This window comes from Danio aesculapii, chromosome 21 (genome assembly GCF_903798145.1).
Source record: "Danio aesculapii chromosome 21, fDanAes4.1, whole genome shotgun sequence".
In the NCBI taxonomy this organism is placed as follows: domain Eukaryota; kingdom Metazoa; phylum Chordata; class Actinopteri; order Cypriniformes; family Danionidae; genus Danio; species Danio aesculapii.
Window position 1 is genome coordinate 14270770 of NC_079455.1, and position 14008 is coordinate 14284777.

General features: G+C 37.9%; 1 protein-coding gene across 5 annotated transcripts in view; it reads left to right on the forward strand.

Moving 5' to 3' along the window:
• brd8a (bromodomain containing 8a) overlaps positions 1-11102 on the forward strand; it is a 29111-nt gene extending 18009 nt beyond the window's left edge. For 3 of the 5 annotated variants that reach the window (XM_056446867.1, XM_056446864.1, XM_056446868.1), the window contains 7 exons: positions 2048-2091; positions 2228-2502; positions 4661-4753; positions 4942-5010; positions 6831-7113; positions 8631-8675; positions 10738-11102. In XM_056446867.1, the coding sequence (XP_056302842.1) occupies positions 2048-2091; positions 2228-2502; positions 4661-4753; positions 4942-5010; positions 6831-7113; positions 8631-8675; positions 10738-10797 (869 nt within the window). In that variant the 3' untranslated portion in view covers positions 10798-11102. The remainder of the gene's footprint in view (positions 1-2047; positions 2092-2227; positions 2503-4660; positions 4754-4941; positions 5011-6830; positions 7114-8630; positions 8676-10737) is intronic. The other 2 variants (XM_056446865.1, XM_056446866.1) reach the window with 2 other exon arrangements.
• Positions 11103-14008: the final 2906 nt, after the last annotated feature.

Below are 14008 nucleotides of genomic sequence, written 5' to 3' on the forward strand. Positions count from 1 at the left end.
TAATACATGTAGCACTTTCTCTTCATCAGAGAATCCTGACAAAAATTTATCACAGTTTCCATTAAAATATTGTTTTCAATATTGATGTTTCTTGAGCACCAAATCACCATATAAGAATAGTTTCTGATCTTAAATAGATTTACTTTACATTGTACATGTACAATACAGTCTATTGCTATTATCATATTTATTATTGTTGATCAAATAATTGCAGCCTTACACAGAAAAACTATTAATAAGTTTAAAAAAAAATGAAATGGAAGGTCATATGTTAACACACCTCCTTTTTTTTGTTAAAATTCATATATATTTTGATGTAAGATGAGTATACTTTCCTGATAAGATAGTGAGATATCATACTTTCCTAATATGACAAGTAAAAGAAAACCCTCATTAAAAGAAGAGCATCCTTGTAAATAAAACCTTAATCTGACCATTTTAAAATCAATATATTAATTTTCATATTTGTATGCAAAAATCAATGGGACCGTGTGAGGGTGAGTAAATGTTGAGCAAATTTACATTTTTGGGTGAACTATTCCGTTTTAGCCATTCAATGTATCTTAAGAATAGCATTTTTGAACTGAAACATGAAAACAGGGCAGGACATGGTTGATGCCGAGTTCAGACTGCTCGATTTTTAAAGTAGTGACTTCCCAGATGTTTTCACACTGCATGAATATCTAGGGTAGCATTTCGTCGCTGCTGTGGGGGTTTCACACTACATGACTGTACAATAGGAAGTATTGCTGACAACTTAGTCTCGGTCCACAAACTACGTTTCACAACCAAACACATGCGAGAAGTGACATGAAAACAACGTGAGGGCACATAGTAAATCTTATGTTATTAACGGTACAATGAGAAAGAAGCCTTTAGTGGGGTAGAAAATGTGCTTATTTTGCTCACCTGGGTTTTGAAGGGAATTAGCAATTTCTCCACAACTTGTTTCTTTTTTTGACCCGGTTGTGGTATTGATCAGATGACACGTCAAACAGACACAGGTGCTGCTGCCAAATTTACTAGTTTTTCCTTCATTTCTTGGGTCCAAATAGACCGAAATGAAGCACTTTTAACTTCTCCCCCAACTTCCCGCTGGCCTGCAGATACCATTCAAGTGGATGCTGCTCTCTCATTGGCCGTAGATGTTCGCGATGTTGTTTTTAATCAGAACACATTTCACACTCCATTAAATCTGCAAAAGCTACAGATATTTAGCATGCCAAATATCTGACTGGTGTTGGCGACTCATCTGCATTTCTCAGATCGCATCTTTGATAGTTCACACTGTGGAGTTGTTACTCACGTGAATGAGCACCGATTTGCCTGATTTCGGGCATTTGTCAGCGATTTCTCAAAACCTGTCTGCGAGTCAAAATCGGGGATAATCATAGCCCCTCCCCCTTCAAAAAACAGCCAATAACATTTAGTATTTAATACAGCTCTGCCAGTAAGAGTGGTTGAGCTCAAGCGAAAGCAGGAATAGCATCCTGAAGGGGCGGGCTATGTCAGACACTAGAGCATTTGATTGGTCAGAGTATTTGTTGAGAAACTGAAGTATGAGATCAAAAAAAGAATTGATCCATTTAGGAGGAAGTGACAAACGGCAAACTTTGAATGTTTACATCTCCTAAATGCAAATTGTGTCACTGTTTTTGAGCACACTAGCTTATAGATATCTTTAAGACTGAAGCCTGGTTTATACTTCTGCTTCAAGTTCCGAAACGCTAGCTGGCAGTAGGTTTTTATGTTCTTCTGTGTCGAGATTCTTCGCTGGTGTTTTGTTTTCTGAACGCTACCTTATTGTAGAAGTAGCTGAAACTCGTTCATTTTGAGGCGGGAACCGGGGAACGTGCAACAACTTAAGGTAAACACAAAACAAAACTTTCCATCTGGACCTCCTTCACGGGCCCTTACACCCACACACAGGTTGCACCAGAACATACGTGTGTACTTAACACAGAAGTATAAATCAGCCATTAACATGTTGATATTAACATCTAAAAAACCTATTTAAAGAACTCACAAATGTTTGGTTTTCTTCCAGATGCGCGGTCAGACGATGACCTGGTGATAAAACAGCACTCAAAGGTGTGACTGTCTGCATACACTTACATATAATATATAATGCCCCATCCACCTGTGTGTGTGTGTGTGTGTGTGTGTGTGTGTGTGTGTGTGTGTGTCTAATATATATATTTTTAGTATTTGTTTACATCCTCATTAGCAGGAAGTAAAAGAGGAAGAGGAGGAAGCAGCAAGCGATGCGGAGGACTGCAGTGTGTCGGAGATGAAAGGCGGAATGGAAGGGGATGGAGCGGAGGATTGTGGAGGAGAGGAGGACGGAGATGCTGTTTATCTCTCTGAAGCAGACGGGGACACCGAGCTGGATCCTCCGGCTAGCGAGAGCGAGGATGGCTACAGCATGCACACGGCCTCCTCATCCGTACAGCAAAACACCACGGCAGACTCCATTCCCAGCAGCCCTGCCTCCTCACAGTTGTACGTGTCCAATCCAAATGGAATTAACCCTTGTGTACTGTTCAAATTGACCACCCTTCCGTTATGTTGGTTTTTGCCCCATTGACTTCCATTAAAATGGCATTTTTTGATTGTAAAGCCATGACAGCAAATAATCATGCAATCTTCATTGTTGGTGGTTTTCCCCATTGGGAAAAGGTAAAATGTGTCATTTTGACTGTTGATCACTAGTTGGCAGCATTAAGCCTTTAGATAGGCCTGTGCAAAAAAGTTTCTGGCTTTTTTGAGTGAAACAGCAGATTATAGTGTTTGTGTGCATAAATACACTTACTATGTTTACCATGTTCTGAGAGCTAGGGTCCGTTCTTCATACCTCGCTTGAATGATCTAAAATGATTTGACATCCTGGATCTTTTAATCTTGATAACTGATCTCTGGCTAATTTGGTTCTTCAAACACTTCGCGAATCAGATTAAAATGTCTGGATAAAATGATCTCAGATTACTGCGTGTGTTGTCAAGGACTGATCTATCGATCTTTGAAATCATGATCAGCAATGCAACGATTGGCTGACGGCACAGCAATGTAAAGACATCATCTGATTAATATTCAATTATCAACGTGAGCAAAATTACATAAAATTCATACTAAACGGTTGTTAAACATAATAAATTTCCACCTTTGTTGTGCGCTGCATGCTTTACACTTTCATGTGTCGAGACTATTTATCAATTTATTTAATTTTACATTTAGAGCAGATTATCTTTATTATAGTAGGCCTATTCAAGTTTCTTAATCAGTGTAAGGAATAACTGGCTGTTTAAATTAATCTTGCATCAAAAAAGCATTTTGATATAGGTCAAGGTGTCTGCAACTTTTGTGAAGCATCAAATCACTGGCATATTAGCTGTCAAAACGTGCAGGAATCCCATAATTTATTATTTCTTAAAAAAAAAAAAATTATAATAATTTAAAGTAAAATATTTTGGATGTCTATTATCATACACAAATTGTACTAAAGCTGGGTCGGTACCTTAAAATAGTACACGTTTTTATCTAAAAAGTTCATATTATAAATTTGAACCCCTTGGGGAGAACCACCCCATGTCAGTTTTTGTACTATTTCGGAGTGTAGATTGCATAAGTTTTATTTATATATATTTTCTAACTTTAAATTTTAACTGAAACTATATTTAACAACCACTGCAAGATAATATTAGCATTTGGTACATACTGTCAGTATTACCTTTGCTTGAAAAGACCCAATCTAATCCTGTTTATATGAAATAAGTCTGCTCCTGAGCAGGTTTGAGCTGTTGCTATGACAACAACTCTAATGAGTTTTGAAGAACGAAATGATTCTGAATCGTATCAAGTCGTCAATAACTAAATCCAGCTAATTGAGTAATCCACATACAAAGAACGGACCCAGAGCTGCTTATTTTGATTTTCTCAGACATGTCAAGATAGGTCTGCAAAGGTCTCTCATAGACACACACAATACTCCAAAAAGGCAGAAACTAGGCTTTTTTTGCACTGCAACTGATGATCAACAGTAAAAATTTAAATTTTGACCTCTTCCCAAGAGGGAAAACCCAGCAAGAATACATAATAATATAATCTCATGCCTTTGCAATCAAAAAAGTAATTATAATGGAGGTCAATTGGGAAAAAACAGCCACCAACATAACTAAAGGGTAGTAAATTTGCCCAGTGTTTTTTCAAAGCATTTTCCCAAAATATGTGTCAAAATAAGTTCTGTCACCAAAAATCACTCCATTTGCTGAAACACAGAGAAGGTTGTGGGCAAATTCAAGACTCAAAATGACCCTAGAGTGGATGAAACATTACTTTTGGAACAAACTTTCTTCTCTGATCTGGTGTTTCTCAGAAAGAGGATGGGACAAATGGTCAATCATGAAAAAACCCCAAAAACAATTCAACATTTGAGTTATTTCCTGTGGACAAAATTATGCCCCATCCTACATTTTTTCTTTGTCAAGAAGCTGTTTCACTATATATCATAATAGGAAAAATGATAATCGCAACTGTCATATCATGTCACTTTAAACTGTAAATACATCTGGTGATTATATTTTAACCAAAAAAAAGCACTTTTTGCTCTGATGCTAGAATTAATCATGTTACTATAACATAATATCATCTTCCTTCTCCTCAGCTCTATCTGCAGTGAAGACCAGGAAGCCATTCAGGCTCAGAAGATTTGGAAGAAAGCCATTATGCTGGTTTGGCGAGCAGCAGCCAATCACAGGTGATGCTCTCAAGTAACCCCGCCCTCCTTTTAGCTGAAATTCTGTTGTGTGATCACCAGAACTTCTTAATGGCAGCTGCAGTGACTTCACCAAATGCAGATTGCCTCATTTCTTTGGATATCTCAGCACATCTAAAGCTTTTCATTTAATTTTAATAAATGAAGTAATAATGGGTCATTTTGAACAGGTATGCAAATGTCTTCCTGCAACCGGTTACTGATGACATCGCCCCTGGTTACCACAGTATCGTACACAGGTGAGAGAAAATTGTACTTGATCCAAAAGGTTAGCTGATAAAAAATAAATATTGTCTCATGATATTTAGACAAAGTTACGAATAATTTTTGTGCATACATTAGCATACCATTAAGCAATAGCACTGTATTGGCTAATTTTTAGATGCTAGTATATTTTCTATTGAATATTGGATTCCATTAGGCAGCACGGTGGTGCAGTGGGTAGCACAATCACCCCACAGCAAGAAGGTCGCTGGTTTGAGCCCCAGCTGGGTCAGTTGGCATTTCTGTGTGGAGTTTGCATGTTCTACCTGTGTTTGTGTGGGTTTTTCTTCCGGGTGCTCCAGTTTCCCCCACAGTTCAAAGACATGCGGTCCAGGTGAATTGAAAAAGCTAAATTCGCCATAGTGTATGAGTGTGTGTTTCCCAGCGTTGGGTTGTATTTGGATGGGCATCCGCTGCGTAAAACATATGCTGGATAACTTGGCGATTCATTCCCCTGTGGCGACCTCTGATTAATAAAGGGACTAAGTCAAAAAGAAAATAAATGAATTCCATTAAAAACTAGATAATGAACTATTAAAATTACTACTAGTTCTTTGTCTTTCATAGCACTTATTAGTATTAGTACTAGTTTAATGTAGTCATTAGATACTAGTACTTAGTTCATTGAACAAACTTAAGCAAGTACTAGTATCTAATAATACATCATTCTGTTGTTACTAAAAATAAATGTAAAATGTCACCCAGATATTGAATATTCAGTTTTGATTAGAATTCCGACTGTTACTAGTGATTCATTTTTATGTAGCAGTATTTAAAATACTTACTAATAGCACGTCTTAAAGTACTAGTACTCAGTTTTGACTAAACATTGACTTTTTGACAAACTCTACATCATATGCATATTTCATACACAGCGGGAAAAATTCATGTGACTTCATTCTTCATATGATAGGCGTCTTTAAGCTGCCATCACCAAAAAAAGGCCTTATATAAAGTATTAAATACGTTTCAGTAGTTCAGTACTTTCTCCTTGTGTCGTTCCATTGTTATTACACATAACTATTTTTCAGATTTTTTTTGTTTTGTGTTTTATTTTTATGTTTGTATTGTTTGGGTTTTTATCAAAATGTGGTTCAATTCCATATCAACAGCTCCTTTGCAAATATTATTCCCAGGAAAAAAACATGATGTTGAATACTTCTATTCCCTGCTATAGTCACTTTTCTTAAATGTGAAACCAAAAATTAGGATCAAAAAGTGCTAGTTCCTACTGAAAAGTTACAAATGAATGATTACAAGCATCAAAAAACAAATAACTAGTAGTACATAAAGAATAATCACAAGTCTGTACTGGAATTAAAAACTGAAGGATACTTCTGCAAGTATGTAATGTACATGGATTAAAAACTGATGTACACTTCTGCCTTCATCACAAGAATGCAATTGTGCTTGATGTTTCAAGATAAAAATAGTCAAACATACAAGCAAAACAAATGGTAGCATTTTTTTTACATTCCCGTTTCCCATGTACTACTTATCGTAGTCCTGACACTGACTTATAATATCCCTACACTGTTAAAAATGCAGGGTTCCACACAATTCATTCATGTTGTCCCAACACAAATTGATTAGGTCAACTTAACACTTTTAACAAATTTATGTGAATTGATTATAAAAAAAATTAAGTTGTCCCAATGAAATCTCTAGAATTGTATTGTTTCATCTCATTTATTAAAAAAAAAGTTTTGAGTGTAGCTTTACCCCAGAGCTCAATGTTTACCCCAGAGCTCAATCAATCCAAAGTCATTTAAATACCACCATTTTCTGCTCTTAGGCCGATGGACCTGTCCACAATCAAGAAGAACATTGAGAACGGTTTGATCCGCACCACAGCTGAGTTCCAGCGCGACATCATGCTGATGTTCCAGAACGCAGTGATGTACAACAGCTCAGATCACGATGTTTTCCACATGGCTGTGGAGATGCAGAGGGACGTTCTGGAGCAGATCCAGCAGTTTCTGGCCACGCAGCTGATCATGCAGACCTCAGAGTCGGGCATCAGTGCCAAGAGCCTGCGCGGCAGAGAGGCCAACCGCAAACAGGACCCCAACGACAAGGCAGGGCTTTTTTATGTGTTTGAAAGTAGATTCTTATGATCATTGAGGCTGCTATTGTTGGGTGAATTATCATTTATAATTGAATAATATACTGTTGATGCTTTTTTTAATCAAATATTTTCCAAATCATGTTTAACAGAACAAGGAAGTTTTCCCAGTATTTCCTATAATATTATTTCTTCTAGAGCAAGTTTTATTTGTTTTATTTTGGCTAAAATAAAAGCGGTTTAAATTTTTTTTTTAAATCTTTTAAGGTCAATATTACTAGCCCCCTTAAGAAATATATATTTTTTCAACAAACCATCTAATTAACAGAGTTATTAGAAATTAGTTATTAAAACTATTATGTTTAGAAAAAAAAAAAACTTTCCCTTAAACAGAAATTGGGGGAAAAAAATAAACGAGGGCTAATAATTCAAGAGGGGTAATAATTCTGACTTAAACTGTATACACTCACCAACTGCCCAACTGCCTGTTAACACAAATTTCTAATCAGCCAATCACATGGCAGCAACTCGGTGCATTTAAGCATGTAAACATGGTCAAGACGATCTGCTGCAGTTCAAACTGAGCATCAGAATGGGGAAGAAAGGTCATTTGTGTGACTTTGAACATGGTATGGTTGTTGGTGCCAGACAGGCTGGTCTGAGTATTTCAGAAACTGCTGATCTACTGCGATTTTCACGCTCAACCATCTCTAGAGTTTACAGAGAATGATCAGAAAAAGAAAAAATATCCAGCAAGCGGCAGTTCTGTGGGCACAAATGCCTTGTTGAAGTCAGAGGAGAATGGCCAGACTGGTTCGAGCTGATAGAAAGGCAACAGTAACTGAAATAAACACTCACTACAACTGAGTTATGCAGAAGAGCATCTCTGAATGCACAACACGACCAACCTTGAGGCGGAGGGGTTACAGCAGCAGAAGACCACATCAGCCTGTCAGCTAAGAACAGGAAACTGAGGCTATAGGCTCATCAGAATTACACAATAGAAGATTGGAAAAACATTGCCTGGTCTGATGTTTCGATTTCTACTGCAACTTTCGGATGGTAGGGTCAAATTGGCATCAACATGAAAGCATGGATCCATCCTGCCTTGTATCAACGGTCCAGGCTGGTAGTAGTGGTGTAATGGTGTGGGGGATATTTTCTTGGCACACTTTGGGCCCATTAGTACCAATTGAGCATTGTGTCAACGCCACAGCCTACCTGAGTATTGTTGCCGACCATGTCCATCCCTTTATGACCATAGTGTACCCATCTGCTGATGCTTATGCAATGTGAACACAGCAGCAACGCTACCCTGGATAATGGTACAGTGTAAAAACAACAGTGATCTGATGACTGAAAAACACAGTGTTAACTATCCTGCATTAGTCACACCGTCTACAGATCACTGAGATGACAATTGAACGCAGATTTTTCCTTTCTTCTCTTTTCTATTTCAGTGGACAATCCACCTTTAAATAGCTTCTGCATTTGAGTTCTGTGTGTATTTATCTCTCTGTGCTCTCACAGGACTGTGTTCCAATGGCCTCTCCTGCATTTCTTCTTTCTCTCTTTGTGAGTATCCTGTCTGTCTAAGCATTATCAATAATAAACTGGCTGATATGGCAACTGAATCACCTTTTTAGTTTAGCTATGTTTCCATCCAAAGATCCAAATTAAAATTATGCGCAAAACTGGAACATCCCATAAAAGACGTGCGAATAAATCAATGTTTCCATCCAATGAGTCAAAGAGAACAAAATCGACACAAAATATCAACAGTAAAAACAGAATTTGCTGCAGTAGGAGAAGCTGCGTGAATCTTTCCTTTAATTAATAAATGACTTGTGCCTCAGAAGACAATGCTGACACACAATGAACGCCTGGTGACTTTTGAAGGTGTGAGAAGCGGAGCACAGATGCTCTTGACTTTTCTGAAGGTATGATGTAATAACACTAATACTGAAATGGTTAAGGCATTTAGAATGACAAAAACCACATTTCAGATGTTTTATAATGTGCTCAGCCTGCTAGTTTGTCCATTTACACATTTTTATCATCACATCTCTTATAACAAAATTACATGACCTTTATTTAATGCGCATACTGGAATTTGTTCGGTAAACGTGTTTTAAGTGTAGTTTATGCACATTTTTTATTATCAAAGAAAAAGTTCATCCTACACAGTTACATTTTCCAAAATTCATGTGCATCTTGTCGTTTCCATCAATCATTTTTAATGCGCACATCCAAAATGCGAATATAAATAGGTGGAAGGAAACGTAGCTATTGACTAAAGAAACAAATTTTCCATACAGTCATCAAATTTTATTTCCAGATTGACTAACAAGCAGCAGTAAAAATGTGACTCAATTAAAAACATACACACGGTTTTGTTCCTAAATGACGATGCTTTTTTTGCAATGATTTATTAATCACGAACATTCAGGACTGTGTTTGAGCAGTTGTCATGTGTAGTTATGGCAACACTTCGTTTTTAACTACACAGTATTGTTATTTGTGTTTCAAGCGGTCAGATCAACATCAAAATACTAGGACAAAAATTTAGTTTTTATACATGTAACCCACCGGTCCTAGTGCACCCAACCCGGTCTGAGCTGGGATCGAGCCGGCGATTCTTTGCATTGGGAGTTGGTTGCTCCAACAAGGAGGCTAAAGAACATAGCCTCTAGCATCTGCCGCTAGAGCAACTTTAGAGGTCAGAGGAGTGAGGTTTACGTGCATAGCACTTCGCTAGCAAGCCTCCGTTACACTTAGCCCCCTAAGCCTCACTCCGATCCCGGACGAGCCCCCATGTGTAATCCACCAGTCCTACTGCACCCAACCTGGTCTGAGCTGGGATTAAACTGGCGATTCGTTGCATTGGGAGTTGGTTGCTCTAATAAGGAGGCTAAAGACCATGGTCTCTAGCGTCTGTCGCCAGAGCACCTGCAGAGGGCAGAGGAGTGAGGTTTACCTGCATAGCACTTTGCTAGCTGGCCTCCATTACACTCACCCCCCTAAATCTCACTCCCATCCTGGACAAGCCCCCACGTGTAACCCAGCGGTCATACTGCACCCAACCCAGTCTGAGCAATCTTTGTATGGGAGTCCATTGCTCTAACAAGGAGGCTAAAGACCATTGCCTCTAGCATCTGTTGCTAGAGCACCTTTAGAGGTCAGAGGAGTGAGGTTTACCTGCATAGAACTTCGCTAGTTGGCCTCCACTACACTCATCCCCCCTAAACCTAATTCCCATCCCGGAGGAGCCCCCACGTGTAACCCACCAGTCATACTGCACCCAACTCGGTCTGAGCTGGGATTGACGTGGCAATTCTTTACATAGGATTCGGTTGTTCTAACAAGGAGGCTAAAGACCATGGCCTTTAACGTCTGTCGCTAGAGCATCTTTAGAGGGCAGAGGAGTGAGGTTTACCTGCATAGCACTTCGCTAGCTGGCCTCTGTTACATATATAACAAGTGATGTCTATGGTAGCGATCAAAAAGTGAATCAAATTACAGTTTCACCAGTATGTGGCAAAGTGCAAATGGTTAAAAAGTATTTGTAATTAAATAATCTGTTTGTCATACATTTAAAACGCTGATATCTTTGGGACTGTTTTCTTGATTTCTGTAGGATGGAGGCACAAGGGGGCGACGTTGTGCTATAGAAGCAGACCTGAAGATGAAGAAATGAGTCTCCAATAATTGGCTTCCTTTGAAACACACACAGAATGAGACTGAGTGATGAAGACCGCATAAGACAATCTGTCTAAACCACATCTCTAACAGCCAGGTTTATGAGGGTTTCACGGGAACTTGGTGTTTGACATTGGACAATTATTATAAGTTCGCCTCAAAATTTGAGTGTGCATATTTGTGTCTGAATGTTGTTGTTGTTGTTGTAAGGTGAGTGTGTGTTGTGATGTACTAAAGATGTTTTGTGTACAAATAGTGCCTTTATAGGTATTGATGAATGACTGGGAATAAACCTGACGAAAAGCCAAGAAGTTCATCTTTTCATGAGTGAATGATATTACGGGTTATGGTGTTAGTACACCCAAAAATGAAAACTGTTTGAATTTCTCACCCTCATGTCCTTCCACACCCCTGAGACATTTCTTTGTCTTTGGAAACAAATTAAGATATTTTAGGTGAAATCTGAGAACTCGTTCATACTCCAAAGATAGCAAGGTTCCCAAATCCAAAGTCCAGAAAAATGCCAAAAAACATCCTTGAAACTGACCGTATAGCCTTCAGTGGTTTAATCGCAATATTAAACAATCTAAAAGAATACTTTTGTGTGCACATAAAACTAAACAAATTACTTTATTCAACAGATTCTTCTCCTCAGTGTCAATATATTGTGCACACACACAGACGCACTCTGCAGTGATGTATACCCACTCTGATGCTAAAGCGCAACTTCCTCTGTTAGAAACAAAGCACAGGCGCATCCGAGGTATTACGTCAGAGGCAGAACCAATCACGACATGTGAACACATGCCCTAATACTGACACTGAGGGAAATTTTTTTTACTCACAATCAAAATTTTTATCTAAATTTTTAAGTCATTATTTATTAAAGATCTTTGGTGACAATTTACATCCATTTAAAGGTGCAATAAAGGAAGTGTGGTTAAACCAAGGCATAGTCAAACAATAAGTGTTCATTACATGGAAATGACCATACAGCCTCAAACACCAATGTTTCCTAGTTTTCATGTAAATTCCTTGAATATAAAACTCTGGTGAAAAGCAGGCTAATCGGAACACAAAACAGACTGTTGCGTGACTCACAGGGCATGCTCTCAAGATTTGCATGTACTTTAGGTGGGGCTGCACAATTAATCGAAATAAGATTTCGATTTGACCCCCACACGATCTTAATCCAGCATCTCTACGATTCAGCCAATTATATTTTCAAGTTCGGGAGAAGCATAAAGGAGGTCGCACAAGTCTTCACATTGTTTTACTTACGTTACTCAGCAACGTGGACACCTCTAAATGGCGTTAAAAGAGTCACATACTGTTTTTATATGGTATAATTCACCTAATTTGCGGCGGCAAAATGACACACGAGTTGACGCACTGTGTGTTTACTATTGAGAGTACACGCATGTGCCCATGAATGAAGTCTGCATAGGCTGTGAACAACAGGTAATAAAGTTGTAAATAACGTTCAGTTTGTTGCACAGAGTGATCGTTTGAGAACCACATGGGAAGTGTGATTTGCATGTGTGTTTTTTCCCTCAAAGTGATGGCAGCCATGACATGAGCTGCACTCGCCAGTGAAAATAAAAAACCAAGATGCGCAAATATCATAGAAATGATCATGTCTCAAATGAGTTGTTATTCTGATGTCATCACTTTACTGTACAACAACCAGGACAAATTTTAAGTCTATTCAAGTCCACCATTACAAGTCTATATATAATTTAATATTAACCATTGGTACACCTACACATAGGCCTAATATTATTGTTTGAGAATGACAATAATAATAGCCAACTCATATTAACCTTTATTTTACATCTACAGAATCGTGAGAAAATCATGATCTTGAATTTGAGCACAAAAAAAAAAATCGTGATTCTCCTTTTAGCCAGAATCGTGCAGCACTAACTTTAGGTCAAGTTCTGTGTCATCCATAGCCAGGGCCAGGCGGAATCTGCAGACGTTTTTGCTATTTCTGCTGAGAATTTTGGTAAAAATCTGCGGATTTCTGTTGAATTATTTTGGGAGTATCATAACTAAAACCTTAATATGTGAAATAAAAATGAATACCTTTTTAACTGTTATTTAATGTTTAAATTGCAAATCCAATTAGATTAACTTAAATTGGTTAACAAAGCAAGTCTCTCATATAATATATCTACTAAAAGACAGAAAATATTATTGTACAAACTGCATTGTACATAAATCAGATGAACATTTTCATATTAGTCAATAATATTACTGTAATTAAATAAAAAAACTGAATAAATTTAGATTTACACACATTTACTCAAGCAAATGAACAAAATGAATGATGGGCTAAAAATCTGCGGAATTTTGCAGAAAATCTGTGGAATTTTGCGGAATTTTGTGGAATTGTGCGGAAAATCTGCGGAATTCTGTGCGTGCAGATTCCTTGTGGGCCTATCCATAGCTGACGAGCAACCATGTCTGCAGGAGATAAGCAGCCAATACACAGACAGATTTGTTGCACACAGGATCATTAATATGCAGACACCAGGCTGTGTTTTACGAATACAACAATGATCGTCTTCCTCCTATATTTTTAAGTGTATCAAAGTTCTTATTAAACTTACTCTGTATGTGTGACTCTTATTTTGAAAAGCACGGCAAGTTGCACAAGTTTGTTTTCTGTGCATTACTAAACCCCTCAACCAGTCATCACTTTAGCGCTCGTCAGAACACAAAATGCTGGATATACAGATTATAAATTTACTCAGCGCCATCCCGAAGAACCACAAGGAATGTTTAGTTAACCCTTTTGTTAATTTTAGCATGTTTATAGTGAAATTTGCCAGATGTTTGTAATTTGAGGCAACAAACACAAGTAGACTTCCGGGTATTGTGCTTAATGCACATTTAAGCATCTCATCCTATCACTCAGTTGTTAATGCGACTTCTCTGAAGTGAAACAATAGCAATACACTTTTTAAATTATATTATTTAAATTAATTCCTGGATATTAATTCCTGGCAGTGTTTTCATTTACATCATAGGTCTCAAACTCAATTCCTGGAGGGCCGCAGCTCTGCACACTCTCCAACACAGCTGATCCAACTAATCAAGTTGTTAAAGACTACTAGAGACTATTAAAGCAGATGTGAGTTGGAGGTGGCTGAAGCTAAACTATGCAGAGCTCCGGCCCTCCAGGAATTTAGTTGAGACATAGG